Below are 20,507 nucleotides of genomic sequence, written 5' to 3' on the forward strand. Positions count from 1 at the left end.
TGCATCCAACTGGAAAATGTAATAAATTAAAAATGAAGCAAAGCAAAAACAAATGAAATATTTCATAGTAACTAAAGCAATTATTTTGAGCAAAACTGATTACAAGAATAATATGATACTAATAGAAGATTGGTTCTCAAGATTTAGTACACTCTAGATACAATTACAAAAGTTCCAATCTTTTAATAAGGCACTTCTCATCATCAGAGGTGAATGTAAACCGAATTTATGTCTAACAGTTACCCCATTTAGTACCATGCCATCCCCAGTCAGAATAGATGACAATCAATGTAAACAAAGGGAAGGTTAGTTATCTGTAAATAAGACACTGTTCAAAGTTTTATTTCAGTTTACAGCTCACCTCAGTGCCCATCACTGTCATGTACTCTAAAGAGGGTTCCTTGAGTGTTTGTTTGAGCTCTTGCAGATGGTCTTGTAACTCCTTCATCACCGACTGTATCTCTGATTTTCTCTCTCCAATATCTGGAAACTGAGACTCATCACTGAAAAGCTTAGTTTTGTCATTCTCTCTGAAACAAAAGTATACCAACATTGTGTACAAGCATACACATACTAATCCTGCTCCTAAATTAATTCAGTTCTTGTTCTATTAAATGCTGGTAAGAGTTCCATCTAACATATGAACAATTTTTGACAGATTGAATTTCAACTGTTACACATGTGCCATATTTATTTACGAAAAAAATCACATGGGCACAAACAACTTATTCAATTCCCATGGCCAGTAATGTTAATCTTTACTTTTGTAGAAAGACCTGCAAAACATAATTACATCCTATGCATATTTTATCCATAAGGAAACTTTTAAAATAATAAATACGATACACTGTGCAGTTCACTTTTGTGAAAAATTCTCTTGTAGGTGCTCACTATCAAAATCCAATCATCGAGTACCCTTACAATGACAGAAATAAATGGATTAGATTCAAAACTTACTTTTGCATACAGTTTGCCCATAACAAATTTTTTCTGAATGTATCTAGATTTGAAATTCTGGTAATTATTTTCAGTCAATCAGTTAAATTCCCATCACATTGTTTGGTTCCGTAATTGTGGTGGATCATTGATCAGTATGCCTGATTTGCAACCAGAAGGTCTGTTTTTGAATCCTACCAGTGGATCAGCCCAGACTAGTTATTGTAGTGTGCCTTTGGACAAGGCATTTTACTCAAACTGCCTTGTTATGATAAAATAAAAACATTTTCCACAAAAGAATAAACCCACCACATACCTGTGTCCAAATTGAGGCATAAAAAAAATGATTCCAATATAAATATGAAGTGTATATTCTAAACTAAAAGAATTATAATGTACATTACAAAAGTAATAAAAGAATATTATCTGAGGTTCTTACATCAGCTCCTACTCAATATTAAATATCAGAAATTGAATATTTGTAATAAGCTATGCATCACCTGCCGTACCTGCACTAAATCATTATTATCTGACTTATTTTATAAGGGTAAATCTAACAAGTGTTTATAAAGAAATGTGCTTGTACAATGATGGTCAAATCTTCCATAATCCATGATATGTACTGGTGTCATATTTCCCACAACAATGCATGTGATATAATATTTTCTATAATCCATGATATGTACAGGTGTAATATTTTCCTATCCGACAATAATGTATGTGATGGATTATATTCCATAATCAATAATATATACATGTCATATTTCCCACAACAAATTCATGTGATGGATTATTTTCCATAATCCATAATATGTACAGGTGTAATATTTTCCTATCCCACAACAATGTATGTGATGGATTATATTGCATAATCAATAATATATACATGTCATACTTCCCACAACAAATTCATGTGATGGATTATTTTCCATGATCAATAACATGTACAGGTATCAAAATTTCCTATCCCACAATATGGACGTGATGAATTAATTTATTCTCATTTCTCAGTAAGAAATAGTTTTGGAACAAAAGATGGCACATCATCGATATTGAATAGCATTAGAAAAAGACAGCATTAAATTTATACAGAAAACAGAAAAAAAGTTTGCTTTACAACAAAATTTTGGTTTAGAAAAGGATACAGTTACTGTTTATAGGGCTGCACAATTTTAAGTCCATTAACATTAAAACTGTAAGAAACATTTCAGACTTGCATAATGTCAAAAGTAATGAAAAAACCAACAGTTTCAATGAGTACATTCACGTGTGATAGGTGTATCTCATGATTTTCTGACCTGGACAAAATGTATCACACATCGAGGAAGAGAAATATGCTTCCAGAATCTTGCTATATACTGCTTTAGCAATCCAAGAGAGGGGAATTAAGAATTTAAATTAAATCTATTAGGCATAAAATTACTACAATGTGTCTTTTTCGTAAAAAAATACAATTCTATCAAAAGAAGACCATTCTTTACTGATTAATGTTTGCCATTCATTGAAAGTTCAGACTAATCAAATAGAAAGCATTTTCTTTAAAACTGTCAGATTATCCATCGGTGTGATAAACAGACAAGATTACAAATAACCTTGCACATTATTCTTCCAATCTCAGCATCTCTATGATTGGTATATGATAAAAGTGAGTCAAATTAACAAGAACAAATAATGCAGTGGTCACTCCTTGAAAGGTTCATCATTTTAGAAAGCCAGGTTTTCAGTGCTGAAGGGGTGGTCTTATAAGAGAGAAATATCTGTACTACAATTTGTTAATAATATTTCATTTATACTGGGTGGCCTTACAACATGGATGAGAATGGAGTTTGTTGAAAATCCCTGAAAAGTTACTTGGAGATTTGTGGGCCACTTAGGTCTGAAATCAGGATCCAGGGGTGAAGACCTGGTGGGGGCTTTAGAGGTGATTCCCCATGAACCTTATGCATTCTGAATACATGTGCAATCCAGAATCGTGACATCTCCAGAGCATCTTACAAGTAACTATGTGAAAGATAAAAAAATTCTGGTGGATCAAAGAACAGCACTGGAAACTCTGTCACACACACACAATGGAAACTCTGTCACACACACACACTGGAAACTCTGTCACACACACACAATGGAAACTGTCACACACACACACTGGAAACTCTGTCACACACACACAATGGAAACTCTGTCACACACACACAATGGAAACTCTGTCACACACAGGAATCAATGTCTTGTTGACTACACTATAACTAGAAGTATGATTCACACTTGTTAGACTTGGTCTTTTTTCTGGCAAAGTTGTACTTTGTCATTTTTCTGAAACTATGGAGAAAGGTTTATAGAATCTGGTGGGTCAAAGAAAAGCATTGAAAACAATGTCTTGTTGACTACACTAGAAGTACGATTCACAGTTGCTGGGATAGCACTGTCTGGAGCAGGACTAACTTTAGTTACATTATCTTTCATGAAATAATCCAATGAATAGTTTGTCACTTTTGCTTTCACCATAATCCAGTGAATAGTTTGTCACTTTTGCTTTCACCATTTCCTTATGCTTTCTTGAGTTTGTAGCGCTCTGTTAGTGCCCCAACACCTTTGTCTCCATAACTACTGAGGCATTCACACATTCAGCAAAATGCCTTTCCCTCTATGTCCACTTGTTACAAATTCTGATAATTTGAATGACTTCGCTTCATAATTTATTAAGATATCAACATATCAGTCCAATCTATCTTATGAAAACCTGTTTTTCGCACAACTGTCCACTTCCTAAATCCTAGCATCGTCTGTTGCAATTAGAGTTAAATATGCCATTTTCCAACAGGCACATTATAAATTGATGACATCATAACAGAGAAAACAGAGTTATTACAATTATTCTAGACTGATATTGAATATAAATGCATAAAGCCATTCATTAGTTACTAAGATGTCAAAATTGTTGAAGAAAACAAAGTGATTCTGATTAGATTAGACTGGTATAAGAAATTCATTAGGAAACAAACAACTGATACTATGCTTAAAACAGAACTATCCAATAAATTGGCACTCAATCAACTGGCCCTACCTCCAACCAATTTTCTCAATGAATGTACATCAATCTCAGATTTGACCCAGAAGACCATAAAAATTGCAGAAATCCATGAATTCATGGAAAATTCTCATCCCTATTTTAACTGAGGGGTCACTGTATTACAATTTGTTAATAGTATTTTGTGTCAGTATGGTGGCCTTATAAGGGGAGGCTACTATAATACAATTTGTTAATAGTATTTCATGTCTGCAGGGTGGCTTTATAACAGCAGAATCACTGTCTTACAATTTCTTAATAGTATTTCTTATCTGTAGAGTATGTATATGATATGACATCATCAATGTATATAACGAAGGAAGTGTCTACTTTACATCAATGAAGTGCTCATCTACTCAACTTTGATTAATTATATCAAATTATATAAAAATTCATGCTGCTGTACCTGATGGTTGAGTAACTAACTGTCAAAGTGTAAGGTGGTAGATAAAATGGATTTATAGTAAGTAGGGTCTATATCAATGTACTGGCATTTCAATTATGCTCGTGTTCTGTATCAATGCTCTGGCATTATAATGTATTTGTGTTTATATAAATGCTCTGGTATTATGTATTTGTGCTCTCTATCAATTTTTTGCCATCATATGTCATTGTACTAATAAATACTCTGCCATCATAATTTGTCTCAGTACAGTATAAATGCTCTGCCATCATAATGTGCTTGTGTACAGTATAAATGCTCTGTCATCATAATGTACTTGTGTACAGTATACGTGCTCTGCCATCATAATTTGTCTGAGTGCTGTATACTCTGCCATCATGTGTCTGTGTATAGTATAAATGCTCTGCCATCATGTGTTTGTGTACAGTATAAATGCTCTGCCATCATGTGTCTGTGTACAGTATAAATGCTCTGCCATCATAATGTGCTTGTGTACAGTATAAGTGCTCTGCCATCATAATTTGTCTGAGTACTGTATACTCTGCCATCATGTGTCTGTGTATAGTATAAATGCTCTGCCATCATGTGTTTGTGTACAGTATAAATGCTCTGCCATCATGTGTCTGTGTACAGTATAAATGCTCTGCCATCATAATGTGCTTGTGTACAGAAATGCTCTGCCATCATAATGTGCTTGTGTACAGTATAAGTGCTCTGCCATCATAATTTGTCTGAGTACTGTATACTCTGCCATCATGTGTCTGTGTATAGTATAAATGCTCTGCCATCATGTGTTTGTGTACAGTATAAATGCTCTGCCATCATGTGTTTGTGTACAGTATAAATGCTCTGCCATCATGTGTCTGTGTACAATATAAATGCTCTGCCATCATAATGTGTTTGTGTACAGTATAAATGCTCTGCCATTGTAATGTGTTTATATACTATTTGAATGGTCTGGCATTTAAATGTGTTTGTGTTCTGTATAAATTCTCTGCCGTCATGTGTATGTGTTCTGTATCAACACTACCAGTACGGTGTGTTCTGTATAAATGCTTTGCCATCATATTTGTGTTCTGTATCAAAACCGTCATCATAATGTTTTTATTCTGAATCAATGATCTAGCATCATAGTTTATATGTTCTCTATCAGTGCTTTGCCATTATAGAGTTTTCTATATCAATGCTCTGCATCAAGAAAAAAAAAAGCATGCCAGTAGATTCCCAGTGCTCAAAAAATCTGATAGCCCAATGCCTGGGGCCCCTCTAATTTTGGGTGGGCCCGTCCTGTATTCCAAGTGAGGTGCCTAACAGGCTTGTCAAAAAAAAAAAAAAAGGTTACCTGAGGAAACTGGTCAAGCTGATGGAATTAGCAAATGTACATCCAAGATGTTGACATACATGCTGTAACAAGGCGCAATCTAAATCAGATTACCCCTGTCCTGCATGAAATTGAAATCTAATTTTAATCAAATGGAAGCTTTGCTAAAAATACAATTTTGAACTCCCAGACCCCTAACACAGTTGTGTTTCAAGAAAACACAATTTTCAGTAATCTTAATTTTTTATATATAAAAAAAACATAAATAAAAAACTTTCAGTCTATGGCTGTTACATGTAGTATGTCTGTAATAATTGAAACTGATATAAAACTATCCCTTGGTCAGTTTAAATAGCAGCAATTAAAGGAAAAGAGGTCAGGTATAAAATCAAAGTTTCACATTAACTGGCTGACAATAGCTAGTGAGATGTGTTGAAGGCTGCAGTGGGTTAATTGATTGTGCTAATTTGCATAAGTAGGATCAGGAAGTGGAACAACCCATTATAGGTAGATGCATGTACAAGAACAAAGTTATTACATATCATTGCCTTGAATGAGAATATTTAAGTTGCTATGTATTATATTTTTGACAAGTTTGCGAACAGTGGCAATGTTTCTTTGAAGTCGGATTTTACTGCATATAAGGAATGCAAAGCATGATCATTTCAGTTATGGGAAGAGTGTTCATGTGTAATTCATTTTTATTAAATTTATATTTGAATTGTAGCTTTTGAAAAAAAGGAAAATTTCGGGCATGTGGAAATTGGGAGTCTGGCATACGTATCAACTTTTCAAAAGTCAAGTAGGGACAATAGCAAATAAAGTAGCAAGATTGGGACATAAAATAAGGAGGATTTTATGCAGCATTTTTTAAGCGGCGGTTTCAATAAATATTGACTGATCTTCCTGGTCCAATAAGGGTGAAATTATTTGGGAGGGAGACACACATTGGTCAGCCATGAAATTTCATGGATGTAGGCCAAAACATGTTTAAAGGTGAAATTGGGAGAGGCGACTATTGCCCCCACCCATTTGCCCCAATGTGAGAGCGTCCATGGGACATGCCATTTTCTCTTAGTACAATCCCCATTTTTCATATTCTAGTCAACTGTGGCTAAACTGCATAATAGCTAATGGTTAGACTTAAGTATACAAGCCTAAGGTCAGTGAGACTAATTAACAGTTAATCCTTATCAATGCATTTCTCTAGTAAAAAGGATTGCCCTTTGGACATACTTCAAAGAAACCATGTGTAACAGTGTGTGTATATAGCATCGGCAATTAATCTGCAAATAAACTATGCCATATTTTGTTGTAACTTATGATGCCTAGGACTTAATTTTAACAACTCAAATCTGCAGTCACAAGTTACCGGACATGTGGCAATTGTTTTTCCCACTTTTTATATCCCACCTTATTTCCTTAGGTTTAACTCTTAAGGCATGTAACACTGTCTACTAAATAAAATATTTACTCTGACTTTGTTCTTATGGGGCACATATACTGCGTGGTATATTTTGTTTATTCCTTTTTTGAATTTAATCATGGTAATTAAAGTTTACATATACAGTAGAGGAATACCAGGTGTTTACTGCTTTGTTTCTTTGGAGGAAATGGAGATGTGATTTTGTTTGCAGAGAAAATTACACACCATTCCAAGTGATCATTCATGGGATTGAAGCTAATTGGTGACAATTTAATTTTTTTTAAAAACTTTTTTACTATAGTACTGTTGTAGGTGTTTAAAAAATCTGAAATTTATGTCAATAATGTTTAATCTTAACATTCTATTAACTGAAGAAAAAACTCTGTAGTGTGATAATTATTTCATCACTGCAGTATTCACAAGTGATAAAATAGAATACTGCATCTATGAATTGCATGCAATATATCTATTTATGTATGGGTTGTTTTTTTTGAGAAATGAAAATTGACAGACATAATGTAATAACTGGGAGTTCTTTGTGAAAAATTGGGGAGATATTATGAGATCAGGAGGTAGGTGTGGAAATACCTCCAAAATCAGGAGGTTTTTCTCCCGGCTTGATAGATGTCAGCCATGAACTGTCTGGGCTTCTGGAATTTTAGTCAGGGCTTGTGAGTTTTTTTAAGTCACCAGCCTGGGACCTGTACCTAAAAAGAAATTTCTTTGAACACTGATTCCCATGGGTAGGTGCTTCATTTTGGGGTTTCCATGGTTTTTCCTCCACCAAATAGATTGGCTGCCTTGTATATACTATCATGTGCTGTAAAAGGGTGTTAAACCCATAACAACAACAAAAACAATCTGCCATCATGTGTTTTTGTTCTGTATCAATGCCCTGCCATCATAATGTGTGTTTTGTATCAATGCCCTGCCATCATAATGTTTATGTCTTGTATCAATGTTCTGCCATCATAATGTATTTATGTTTTGTATCAATGCCCTGCCATCATAATGTATTTATGATCTGGATCAATGTTCTGCCATCATAATGTGCTTATGTTCTGTATTAATGTCCTGCCATCATAATGTTTATGTTCTGTATCAATGTCCTGCCATCATAATGTGTTTATGGTCTGTATCAATCCCCTGCCATCATAATGTATTTATGTTCTGTATCAATGTCCTGTCATCATAATGTATTTATGATCTGTAGCAATGACCTGCCATCATAATGTGTTTATGGTCTGTATCAATCCCCTGCCATCATAATGTGTTTATGTTCTGTATCAATGTCCTGCCATCATAATGTATTCATGATCTGTATCAATGCCCTGCCATCATAATGTGTTTATGTTCTGTATCAAATGTCCTGCCATCATAATGTATTTATGTTCTGTATCAATGCCCTGCCATCATAATGTGTTTATGTTCTGTATCAATGCCCTGCCATCATAATGTGTTTATGTTCTGTATCAATTCCTGCCATCATAATGTGTTTATGTTCTGTATCAATGCCCTGCCATCATGTGTTTATGTTCTGTATTAATGCCCTGCCATCATAATGTGTTTATGTTCTGTATCAATGCCCTGCCATCATAATATGTTTATGTTCTGTATCAATGCCCTGCCAACATAATGTGTGTGTTCTGTATCAATGACCTGTATCTTTAGACGCATAGCATCTGTCCTTCTTGGTTCAATCCTAACCAGTTGTAGGTATTCAACCATGTATCTTGAAATTTCAGTTCCGTTTCTTCTCTTTTCTCAGCCTCCGGCTTCATGTGCTGTGGACGAGGTAATGACAATTTCCATGTCAACACTTTGTGCGACACCTTTGGTTTCCATTGGAACGTGAGAGCTTTCCTCCTGTTCTATAGTAGTGACTGTGGCAGACGATTTTACCGTAAAGAAATTGCTTATCTTCCATTTTGACATTCATAAAACTGACTTCTTATGGACTATACAATTCTGTTATGGCTGATCAATGGATCAGCTTGTCGTACCCAATAGAAGACATTTTTTTTAGAACCCTTGATAGTTTCTGCAAAAACTACAGAAGATTTCAATCATAACGATGTTTGTATTCAAACACTAAATCTATGTTAGTATAGCTTGACTGAGATCATCAGCAAAATGGACAACTAAGACTTAACTTGACCAACATTTTTAAAAAAAAATTTCTTTAATGAAAAAATACAGCGTGCATTGGCTACAAAAAATTGCAGGAACCACAAATAATTTGCATGACCTTTCCCTCAATGGTTTTGACAAGTTGCATGAACAATTATTTTTTGCTAGAATCCAGTGATGCTGTGGCCTGAAAGCATCTCTGATAATGTGCCTGTGAATTGTATCAATGCCCTTCCAACACAGTGTTCCATATCAAATCTCTGCCATCAATACACAAGACTTACCTTGCTGCATTTTCATGTATGCCAGTACTAAAAGTACTAATGTCATTAAGAAGATCACAGGTTTCCATGACAATATGTGTAAGCAAACTTGACCCCAACTGCTGATCTAAAGCTTCTTTCTGCAACTTCATTTCCCCATGGATCTGGTGTAGAGATTTACATACAGTGTAAAACTCCAGTGGGCCACACTGAAATGGTAATAATTCCAACTATTATGAATGGAACGAGGTTTCTGATTGGATATAAACTGTCATATGATACTGATCAAGAATATTTTTGAGACATCAGTAAATTCTGCAGACTACTTTTGGTTCCCAGTTACCACGGAATTTTATGTGAAGCTTTATCAATACCAACATCTTACAATATAATAATAAGCATAACCCACCCAACTTTGTGAATTCTGACCAAAATGTGCAATCTCTGATTAAAATCGCTCATTAGAAGTTAAACAATGTAACTGCACATCATTCTTGCATTCCAACACTCACCCCTTTTCCACAGAAAGCATATGGCAGGCTTTACAAACCAATCTTGAGAAATAATGTATTTTGTTTCAACAATGTCTCACCAGCTGTTATTCAAGGTCAGGGTCATATATCGAGCAAGGGATCTCACTAAAAGTGGATATGGCTTTGCTTATGAAAGACTGAAATGCACATATGGCAAGAACAAAGAATGCTATAACAACACGTGCCATGTGTAAGTGTATTGTTAGAAAAAAAGGAATAGACTGGTTTAAACAGCATCAACCAATTTTGTATATACTAAAATAATAATAATAACAAGCTCCTTATATGAATTGCATGACACGTACTGACACTCTACCCTATATTACTATATAAAGAATCGATGACTCTTGGCTAGCGAAGATCGAGCTATGTATACAATTGCAGTCAAGAGGATAATGAAAGAAAACTTTGAACTACCTAAAAGTGAATGTTTTATTCATGAAATCTGCTGATATGATGACAGAAAGGATGAAAATTGGAATTATAAGGATTAAATGATCATGGTTGGGTATTTATCAATGTGTAAATTTTACCTAATAACTCACAAATTAAATAAAGTCCTGTTCAGACTTTATTTACTCTGTGAGTGATTAGATAAAATTTATACATCGATGAATACCCAACCATAATTTAATCCAATAATAAATCTCTTACAGTTAAGCAAAGTATTATTAGATAATGTACCTAAGTTTCAGCAGGGTCAGAAATATATGAAATATTGCAACTAACACCCTCAATTGTTCTTTAATAATAAAACTTTGTAGCAATTATTTGCATGAAGCTTATGAACACTTTAAAACATAATTCACCCCAAATGCTCCATTCAAGCTGTTGCATTTCATAAAACCAAACTCATTCTATAATTTTCATATCCAATGAGTACGTGTATTCAGTAATAATTATTATTATTAATAAAATTATTATATGTAATGGGTTTAACAAGAAACATCATTCCAGCTATAAAGTGCACTCTACATTTTGATATACCCAACAAGGCACACAAAATAAAGATAAAGGTAAAATATGGTAATATGTTTAAAATAAAAAATTCATTTTTTAAAAAGATAAATGGCACTTTTAATTTCTTTTAAATACAAGACCTCAGTTGAAAACACCATCATGAGATACATCCCAGGGCAAAAATATCTATTCAACTGGTTGCCTCTAACAATATGCAGGTGAATGATTCAGGATTATTCAATATCCCTTAGCCTGCTTGGGGATGGAATTAATATTATCATTATTATTATTATTATTATTATTATTATTGATTGACTTTTGTGATACATCAAGCCTATTATACAATACTGACCCATAGGGGGATAGAATTATTATTATTATTATTATTATTAATATATGTAGGTAGGTAAGTGTAGGGTTTAGAGGCACATCAACACAATCCTGGCTTTACAGTTGAGAGTAAGCTTAGATATCCCAAAAGAAGTCCACAATACCCCCCAAAAAAAGCCCAAAAGGTACAATCCTTAAAACACAAAGTCCAATTTATTATATAAACATTACTCTTTGAAAAAAAAACCCCAAAAACAAAGACCTCCCCAGCTGAAACATCATGAGATGAATCTCAGTGTAAAAAGACTTCTCCAGTAGTTACCTTTTATGACATGCAGAAGAGCACATCAGACATAATCTTCAACCCCAAGCCCCATATTATTGTGGATCTTCTGATCTAGAGCACATCAGGCATAAACTCCATCCCCAAGCCCCATGTTATTGTGCCTATTCTGACCTAGAAAACATCAGGCATAAACTCCATCCCCAAGCCCCATGTTATTGTGCCTATTTTGACCTAGAAAACATCAGGCATAAACTCCGTCTCCAAGCCCCATGTTATTGTGCCTATACTGACCTAGAAAACATCATGCATAAACTCCATCTCCAAGCCCCATGTCATTGTGCCTATACTGACCTAGAAAACATCAGGCATAAACTCCGTCTCCAAGCCCCATGTTATTGTGCCTATTCTGACCTAGAAAACATCAGGCATAAACTCCATCTCCAAGCCCCATATTATTGTGCCTATACTGACCTAGAAAACATCAGGCATAAACTCCATCTCCAAGCCCCATGTCATTGTGCCTATACTGACCTAGAAAACATCAGGCATAAACTCTGTCTCCAAGCCCCATGTTATTGTGCCTATACTGACCTAGAAAACATCAGGCATAAACTCCGTCTCCAAGCCCCATGTCATTGTGCCTATACTGACCTAGAAAACATCAGGCATAAACTCCATCTCCAAGCCCCATGTTATTGTGCCTATACTGACCTAGAAAACATCAGGCATAAACTCTGTCTCCAAGCCCCATGTTATTGTGCCTATTCTGACCTAGAAAACATCAGGCATAAACTCTGTCTCCAAGCCCCATGTTATTGTGCCTATTCTGACCTAGAAAACATCAGGCATAAACTCTGTCTCCAAGCCCCATGTTATTGTGCCTATTTTGACCTAGAAAACATCAGGCATAAACTCCATCTCCAAGCCCCATGTCATTGTGCCTATACTGACTTAGAAAACATCAGGCATAAACTCCATCTCCAAGCCCCATATTATTGTGCCTATACTGACTTAGAAAACATCAGGCATAAACTCCATCCCCAAGCCCCATGTTATTGTGCCTATACTGACCTAGAGCACATCAGACATAATGACCATCCGCAAGCCCCATATTATTGTGGCTATTCTGACCTAGAGCACATCAGGCATAAACTCCATCCCCAAGCCCCATGTTATTGTGCCTATAATGAAGCAGAGAAAGTGGTGAAAAAAATGTAAGGTAATCAAAGGCATAGTTGAGGAAGTAACCTTGAAAGTCTGCAAACTCCCAGCATCTAAAAATGATATAAACTTACACGTACCTATATTAATTGCATTTAAATTTAGAACTGAAACAATCTATTACGATAATGCCACACAACTAGGATACCTTTTTGTGATACACTGAGCAGAGACCTTTCTCAAGATCTGGACATTTTGCAAGTGTTTCTCTTAATTTCTTTAAGCCTGGGTAAACATCACTAATCAACTCTTGTATACACTGCTGTCTTGATTCAATTTCACTGAAATGGACAAATGGCAACCAGATATAAATCCATCTGCTTGGAAATTTCTGTCTGTGATTTGCTGTAAAACAGGTGCACTTCCAATTGTACAGCATTTTCAAAATGTTTTAATTTCAAGCCAAGTTAATTGAACATTACATTATTTTCTTAATATATAACATTTTCTGAAGCTTCTATGGATGGTTTAAATCTGTATATATATATATATATATATATATATATATATATATATATATATATATAGAGAGAGAGAGAGAGAGAGAGAGAGAGATAGACAGATAGATGTTTCAAACCTGGGAACCTGCACTTCATGAGATCTTTCCATGACAACCAAGGCCAGGAACCAATCACACACATATCTTGTTTTTAAATCACACATACACACTAGTCTTCTCACTCAAACAGGCTTTTATCTTGTAAATTGTGTTCTATTCTGTTTTAACAATGGCAGCCATATAAGATGACAGAGCAGCATTATTTGTACTGATTTGAAAAGCCTTCATACAAAATGCTTTCTGTGAAATTCTGTGAACTTCTCAGTTAATCCACATTCAAGATTTCACTGTTTTTAAAATTCCAGTACTTTCAAGGCTTCCATGGACCTGTACAAACTTCAATTCTAACATGAATAAATGTTTACTTACACTATCATATATTTTTTACTGTTACATACATACCATGGCACAAATAGGACATACAATCAGTTTCAAATGCATGTGAAGTGGTGTTTTTTTAATTTCAGGCCATATATAATATTCAATAAAAAAAATTCTACTTCCTGTACAAGAAATAGTTTCATTTGAAAAAAAAAAACAAGAATTACATAGTATGCCACATCTCCCTGTGGCCAAATCCAAAAACCAAACAAAGTTGCCAAACATGAAAAGTAGGTCAATGTGTCCTACTTTTGATCATAGTGAGTAGTACCATCTAAAATAAATACAACCATCAAGTATCATCACTATAAATACAACAGCATCAAAAACATTGCAAATGTAAAACATCTCAATGAGCATGAATGTGGGCCACTGTGACCTATTTTATCCCATGATGAATAGCATCCTCCACGATGAGTAGACTCAATAAGTTTGATGACTATATATACAAAAATGTCAGAAACTGAGTTAAATACAAATCACTGGAGCATGAAATGCATATCACTGTGACCTACTTTTGTCTATATTGAGTTGTATCTCCAAGATGAACAGACCCATCATGTTTCAAAACTGTACATAAAAAGAAACTGGACCAAATGCAAAAAGTGATGCTAATGCTTCTGATTCCTACAATGTGCCAATGCATTGTAAGTCAAAATGTCAGAACTATAAAATGATCACTTTATCTTACCATAGTCCCTATGCTGTGCCAATGCAGTGCAAGTGAAAATGTCAGAGCTGTAAAATGATCACTTTATCTGACCAAAATCTCTATGCTGTGCCAATGCAGTGCAAGTCAAAATGTCAGAGCTGTAAAATGATCACTTTATCTGACCAAAGTCTCTACGCTGTGCCAATGCAGTGCAAGTCAAAATGTCGGTGCTGTAATATGACCACTTTATCTTACCACATTCCAAGTGAACAATCAACATTCTGATGGGTTTTCAATGCATGGTTTGTGTTAGATTTCAAGCCTAACATGCCTCATCACAAATGATGACAACGTAATGGCTGTATGTTAAAATATACATAAAGGACCATACATGTCAGTGGTCATAGAAAAAGTTTCTATATACAGGCCATGGACTGGCGACTATGAAAAAAACAATCACATGCCCTGACTCAAATTCCACAAGTCTGGACTACAATTTCCAAATACTGGAAATGTCCCCTTTTTCAATATTATTTGTCACACAAACTTGCAACTGCTACACTTCAAATATGAATTTAACAGGGTTAAATGGGGGGGGGGGGGTTTGAAGGTAATGCAAGTGTCATTAATGTTCATCACTATGTTTACTAGATACTGGATTGTCCTGGTGTTAAAACTTCTCTTCAGGATTTTCTGAGCAAATCCTGGTCAGGGTCGAGTTGTTCTGGACAACTATAATGTCAGCATTGTCAGAACTGTGTCTGATGTATCTTGACCATGAGATATGCTTGTCTTTATATAAAAATGAATGTATATCAAATTTGGGACTGACCATTTCATTATGGAAAGGGGGGCATAATATGTTCAGATTTAATGGGGGCTTTACATATCCAGTAATGCTTATTCAACACAAATCAACTGTTCAAAACACAAGCATGTGCTTATTACTGTCTTTCGATCAATATCATGGCTAAAATCATCTTGAAAAGCACAGTCAATTAATAGTACTGTAACAAGATAATGAATAATAATAAACTGAACTAATCTGAAAGTACAATTCAGCATGTCAATTATTTTACAAACTCCTATTTTGACGTACATGGTGTACACAGGAATGATTAAGTCAATATGTTGTTTACCATATGTGCAAAGAAGTCAATGCCTCTCCTTTTTTTGCTTAGGTCCTTCACAAAGTAAAACTACATCAACCAAGAGTTCTGAAATTCAATTTTGCTGGGCTTTGCTTCCTAAATCATCTTCAAAAATGAATCACATTTAAATACTACTCCAACAACTTGAAAACTATTCTGACAACTGAAAAAAATCATGCTTTCTATTTTTTATATGGAGTAAACTCAGTCTTTAAAAGAACATTGCCACTGTTCTGTCAATAATTTGTCAATAATCTTTAATACAGATGGGTTACACATTCCCATTCATGGCAATGATATTTAACAACTTTTGATCTCCTACATGCATCAAACATCTCTTTGATTTAGCTATACTGGGTTGTTCCACTTTGTAATCTTTACCTATGCAAAGTGTTATGATGGGCTGACCCACTGCAGTCTTCAAACACATTACACTAGCTACTGTCAACCAATTAAGTAGTACACAAAATGGTGGTTTATGCCCGACTTCTTTCCTTTCAAATTTCTCTGTTTAAACAGCACAAAGGATAGTTTTAATCAACTCCCATCATGACTGTTTACCATCCATACATGCACATATAATGGGCATATAATAAAGTGTTGGGGGTGGGTGTCCTATTTTTGAAGATTACTGAAAATCATTTTTTTAAATAAACAAGACCATGTCAGGGGATTTGGAATAAAACTTTGTGTTTCAAGCATGATATGCTGTGTTATGACCAGTCACCATCTTGAATGTAAATGTCCACATTTCATCAGCATGATTGAATTTTTCTCAGGGAAATTAAAAAAATTTCAACAAGTCCAATGGGAACCTCACTTAGAATACAGGAGGGGCCCAATCTGAAATTAGAGGGGCTACGGGTGTCAGGCTATCAGACTATTTTTAGCATGCACTCAAAAATTGATCAAAATCTAAAGATACATAGTACTGGACCATTCAGTAGTTGCAACCCTACCTACGTGACAGAAGAGGTCGGGAAATCCAAACCCTAAGCATTCTGGCTCCAAATTTGGTGACAGTCTGGTTCAGCACCCAGAATAAGGAACCAGTCTCTTTCCCATTGGTATCATTCTGGAACAATTCTAGATTCCTCACTGTGTTGCCATCAAGCTGCATATACTTGGACTTGACAGAGAACATGGTGAATGCACTAAAAATAGTAAAGTTAGGCAATGAATTTGGAGTAATATTTCAATAAGCTTTGTTAACAAAACATTTGCAGTTATTTAAATCTTTGGCAGACTGTAAGATAGCAAATACCCACAAAATTATCTGTTGTAGTAGTCTTGGTAACACCAATGGCATTGAAATTTTGGACCTTCCCATTCTTAAGGCAAAATCTGAAGACAGCCTATGCACAGAAAAAGGTGATACAATTATTTTAAAGAACTAGAATAATTTTCTCCAGAAACAAGAAAACAGTACACAACACAGGATACACATTTAGTGACCTTTATCCTACTAATGACCCTGACCTTTGAGCTCAGGACTTGACTATTGTATGACAATATGTGGGTTGATCTGGGTAAAGTTTTACTAAAATATCTAACATAGTTCAAAAGTTATACCCCAAACATGGATACAAGTTATATTTTTCGTTAATTTGACCTTCACCTTGAAGTGGGTATGTGGCTATGGTATGTGAAACACAATCAATACATACTATAGTTATCAAATCAATAATTATTTTACAAACAGAGAACCAGTCTACTGGTGGGGTAATACAAAAATAGAGTACTAAATACTTTGAGATGCATCTATTGGCTTGTAAGTGAATTTAATTTTTTCCATTATATATTTCATAGATTTTAATCAGTGTGTTATTGTTGGCAAGAAAATATTTACTTTTATTTTGGTTATCTTTATTTAATTTCCTATGGACAAAATAGCATATGGTCACTTAGTGTGCAGCTATGTTACTAGGTGCAGACCATGGAGTCCACTTTGTAGAAGAGAAAGGCTATATAAAAAATTCTGCGAAACAACTGTATTCAAAGGCTAAAAACAATTTCTTTATTTCTAATTAATGGAAACATATGTGGTATGTATGCTGACCTAACAAAGAAATTATTTTTATTTTTTATTATATTAACATTAAGTACTATGGGAAATTAATTAGTTGTCCAATCCTTAACAGATGGTGGTAGTGATTGCATACATGATAATTCTGTGCATCAAAGCATACATTTCAGTGTCATTAGTTGATTTATGAGAACTTATAATATAATGGATCACTGCAAGTCTAACTTGGAGCTGACACAAATAAAAATGCAAAAAATTATTTTTTAAACATTTATGAAGCTGTAGAGCTTAATTCATCTTAGGTCTTTGCTACTCCTTTCCTGTATGTACTCTTATTGCTGGACCTGACATAAAATTGTATGACTGTATTACCTTCTTAACCCCACAGAATTTAACATTCATCATATGTCATGTTGCATGATACTTTTAATTTCTAATTTAATTTACAACTTTCTTCCCCAAGGTATTAGTAGGAGTGGATTGGTTACCTCCCCTACATCATCTGTCTAAACTTTAAAATAGCAACCCCAGTGAAAATTACAGTCATCATATTTGCATTTTAATGGTTGATTCTTATAGAACTCATTCGGGCCTTTTCAGAACAGTTTTAATTTTTTAAATATGTTGATTAGTTCAGTAGTAATGACTATTTGAATATTGGAAGAAATTGGCTTTTCAGTGAATTTTTGCCTTATTTAAATGCATGTTTAATTCTTTTAAGTCGTGAACCCAACACGTTTAATAAAATAAGTATTTCCATCATAACTTTTGATCTAAAAAAGATATCTCCATGAAACTTGGCAGTCTTATGGCATTTTTCCTGTAGAATTCAAATATCTACAGTAAATGAAATGATGTCCACCTGATTTCAGTGTAGGGAAGAAAATAAGGGGTTAAAATCTTTATTTTTCTTCTACCAGACAATTCACATATTGGACAACATATTTCTTAACAAGTCATTTAATTCAGAAGAAAACATTGGCATGCATTGTATGCAGTTCATCACATTTTCTATGATCTGAGAATGACCACTGACGTCCAGAATTTAGACATTCTGGAAGCATTCAAGTCGCTGACAAATTCAAGTATTATTTTGGGTGGGGTGGGGGGTTAAAACAAATTTTAATCAAGGAATACTTACCTGCTACTAAAGCAATGGATTCATTTTCAGGGATTCATAGCCCCCATTCAGGCTAGTTATTCCCTCCTGCAATTAGTACTGGGAGAGACAGAAATGAAAAGAATATGATTCGAGTCTGACTCTTTCATCACAGAAAGGCACCATCCACTAAAATCATTCACCATGACACCAACCTTAAGACGGTGCTGCTTACCCTAAGCGGGAGACAAGTCACTAGCAGGTGTCTTTCCTCCCCTGGGTGAGACCAAGGACTGAGCTCTTATCGACAATGACAGCACCATGATGACTCTTATGTGAGCTACAAACCATAGTGGTCATAGAACATTCTTTTCCCACAGGTGCAATAGTTTTTCCCAACACAGAAAGAAATCCAGGCACCTCTTGGAAATGGAGGGGGTTGTTCAATGAAAATGTGGATGAAGAGGGGCCCTTCTTCCTCTCACTGCATGTGTGGCAACTTTCAGCCAAGTCCCATACTTCATCAAATCAAATAATAAACAGGATACCCAACTGTGCATGTACACCCTGTGGATGCTAAGCAAGAAAGTATACAAGTTCCACGGGGCCTTGTGTTCACACATGCAAAACACTTTGCAACATTATAAACTCTTGTGCCTCATGTTCCCTTGCAAAGATGTCTGCAAAGTCTGATGACACCTTTGGAAACATTAGATAAGATCACTTAAAAACTTGTTATCATGTCAGTCTAGTTACCTAGCCTGAGACCTTTCCAAGAGTTGTACCATCCCCCTCCCACATGCCCCCTTGATTAATATGCAAAAGTTGATGGCAATTCATCCATGGAAACAGAAGAAAGCAACCAAATAGAAAACATTTACACATTGAACATAAACTGTAACCTTCAATTATCAAACAATTGTCTTGGCCCTTTTAAACATTTTAAAGATCATAAAATGACATTACAACAGATGTGCTCCATTACTTAGCTCATTAATGTATCACCTGGTATCCCTGAGAACTTTGTCCAGGTTGAAGTCCCTGAGATAGGTTATAAGTCCAGACAAACAACAGATGACTGGCTTAGGGAGATTCAGTACCTCTTGTAAAGTACAACTGCCTGAAAAACAGACAGAAAGCCTTACATTACATGAAAACGCAAGTGAAACCAATTGCTCTAAATCTTTTAAACTGCTTGAAATGAAAACTTATTTAAATCTATTCAGACAGTATGGTATGAATTATTTCAATATGTCTGAGATGTTCTCTTATAGTTCTTAATTTAACATTTATGTTTATGTATGGGTTGTAGACCAACAATAATCAAAATAATGTTTTCCATTTAATTCCATCTGAAACTTATACCTATTTTTTGACAGGTAGCCACTAACTAAAATAAAAAGAAAAGATTTGAAATAATGTTTTACAAAGGAATTAAATGGACAATACAGCTCATTTATAGTATATATATATATATATATATATATATATATATATATATATATATATATATATATATATATATATATATATATTCAGGCAACTATTCTCATGTATGTTATACATATGACAGTTTTTTTTTCTCCAATCCAAATTTCTACTAATATGGCAGTTTTTATATAATTCCCTGTAAAATGTAATATTTGCCATTTCATTCTGATTTTTGCAAAACACCCCAAGTAATTAAAAAGCAATATCAATAAAATGCATTTCAATTATTAAATTTGATATATTAATTCAGATAACAGAATGTGCCTTGTGAACTT

The 20,507-nt window shown here is 34.6% G+C and overlaps 1 protein-coding gene across 1 annotated transcript in view; it reads right to left on the reverse strand.

Annotated features, from left to right (window-relative positions):
- The window catches only part of LOC149800641 (DNA mismatch repair protein Msh3-like), a 112,936-nt gene that overhangs the window by 45,605 nt on the left and 46,824 nt on the right, over positions 1–20,507 (reverse strand). The window contains exons 8-12 of the mRNA XM_089954651.1: positions 19,747–19,861; positions 16,576–16,770; positions 13,022–13,154; positions 9,565–9,752; positions 362–530 (exon numbers count right to left, since the gene is read on the reverse strand). Of these exons, the coding sequence (XP_089810777.1) occupies positions 362–530; positions 9,565–9,752; positions 13,022–13,154; positions 16,576–16,770; positions 19,747–19,861 (800 nt within the window). The remainder of the gene's footprint in view (positions 1–361; positions 531–9,564; positions 9,753–13,021; positions 13,155–16,575; positions 16,771–19,746; positions 19,862–20,507) is intronic.

This window comes from Sinohyriopsis cumingii, chromosome 4, assembly GCF_028554795.1.
Source record: "Sinohyriopsis cumingii isolate HCF-2022 chromosome 4, ASM2855479v2, whole genome shotgun sequence".
In the NCBI taxonomy this organism is placed as follows: Eukaryota; Metazoa; Mollusca; class Bivalvia; order Unionida; family Unionidae; genus Sinohyriopsis; species Sinohyriopsis cumingii.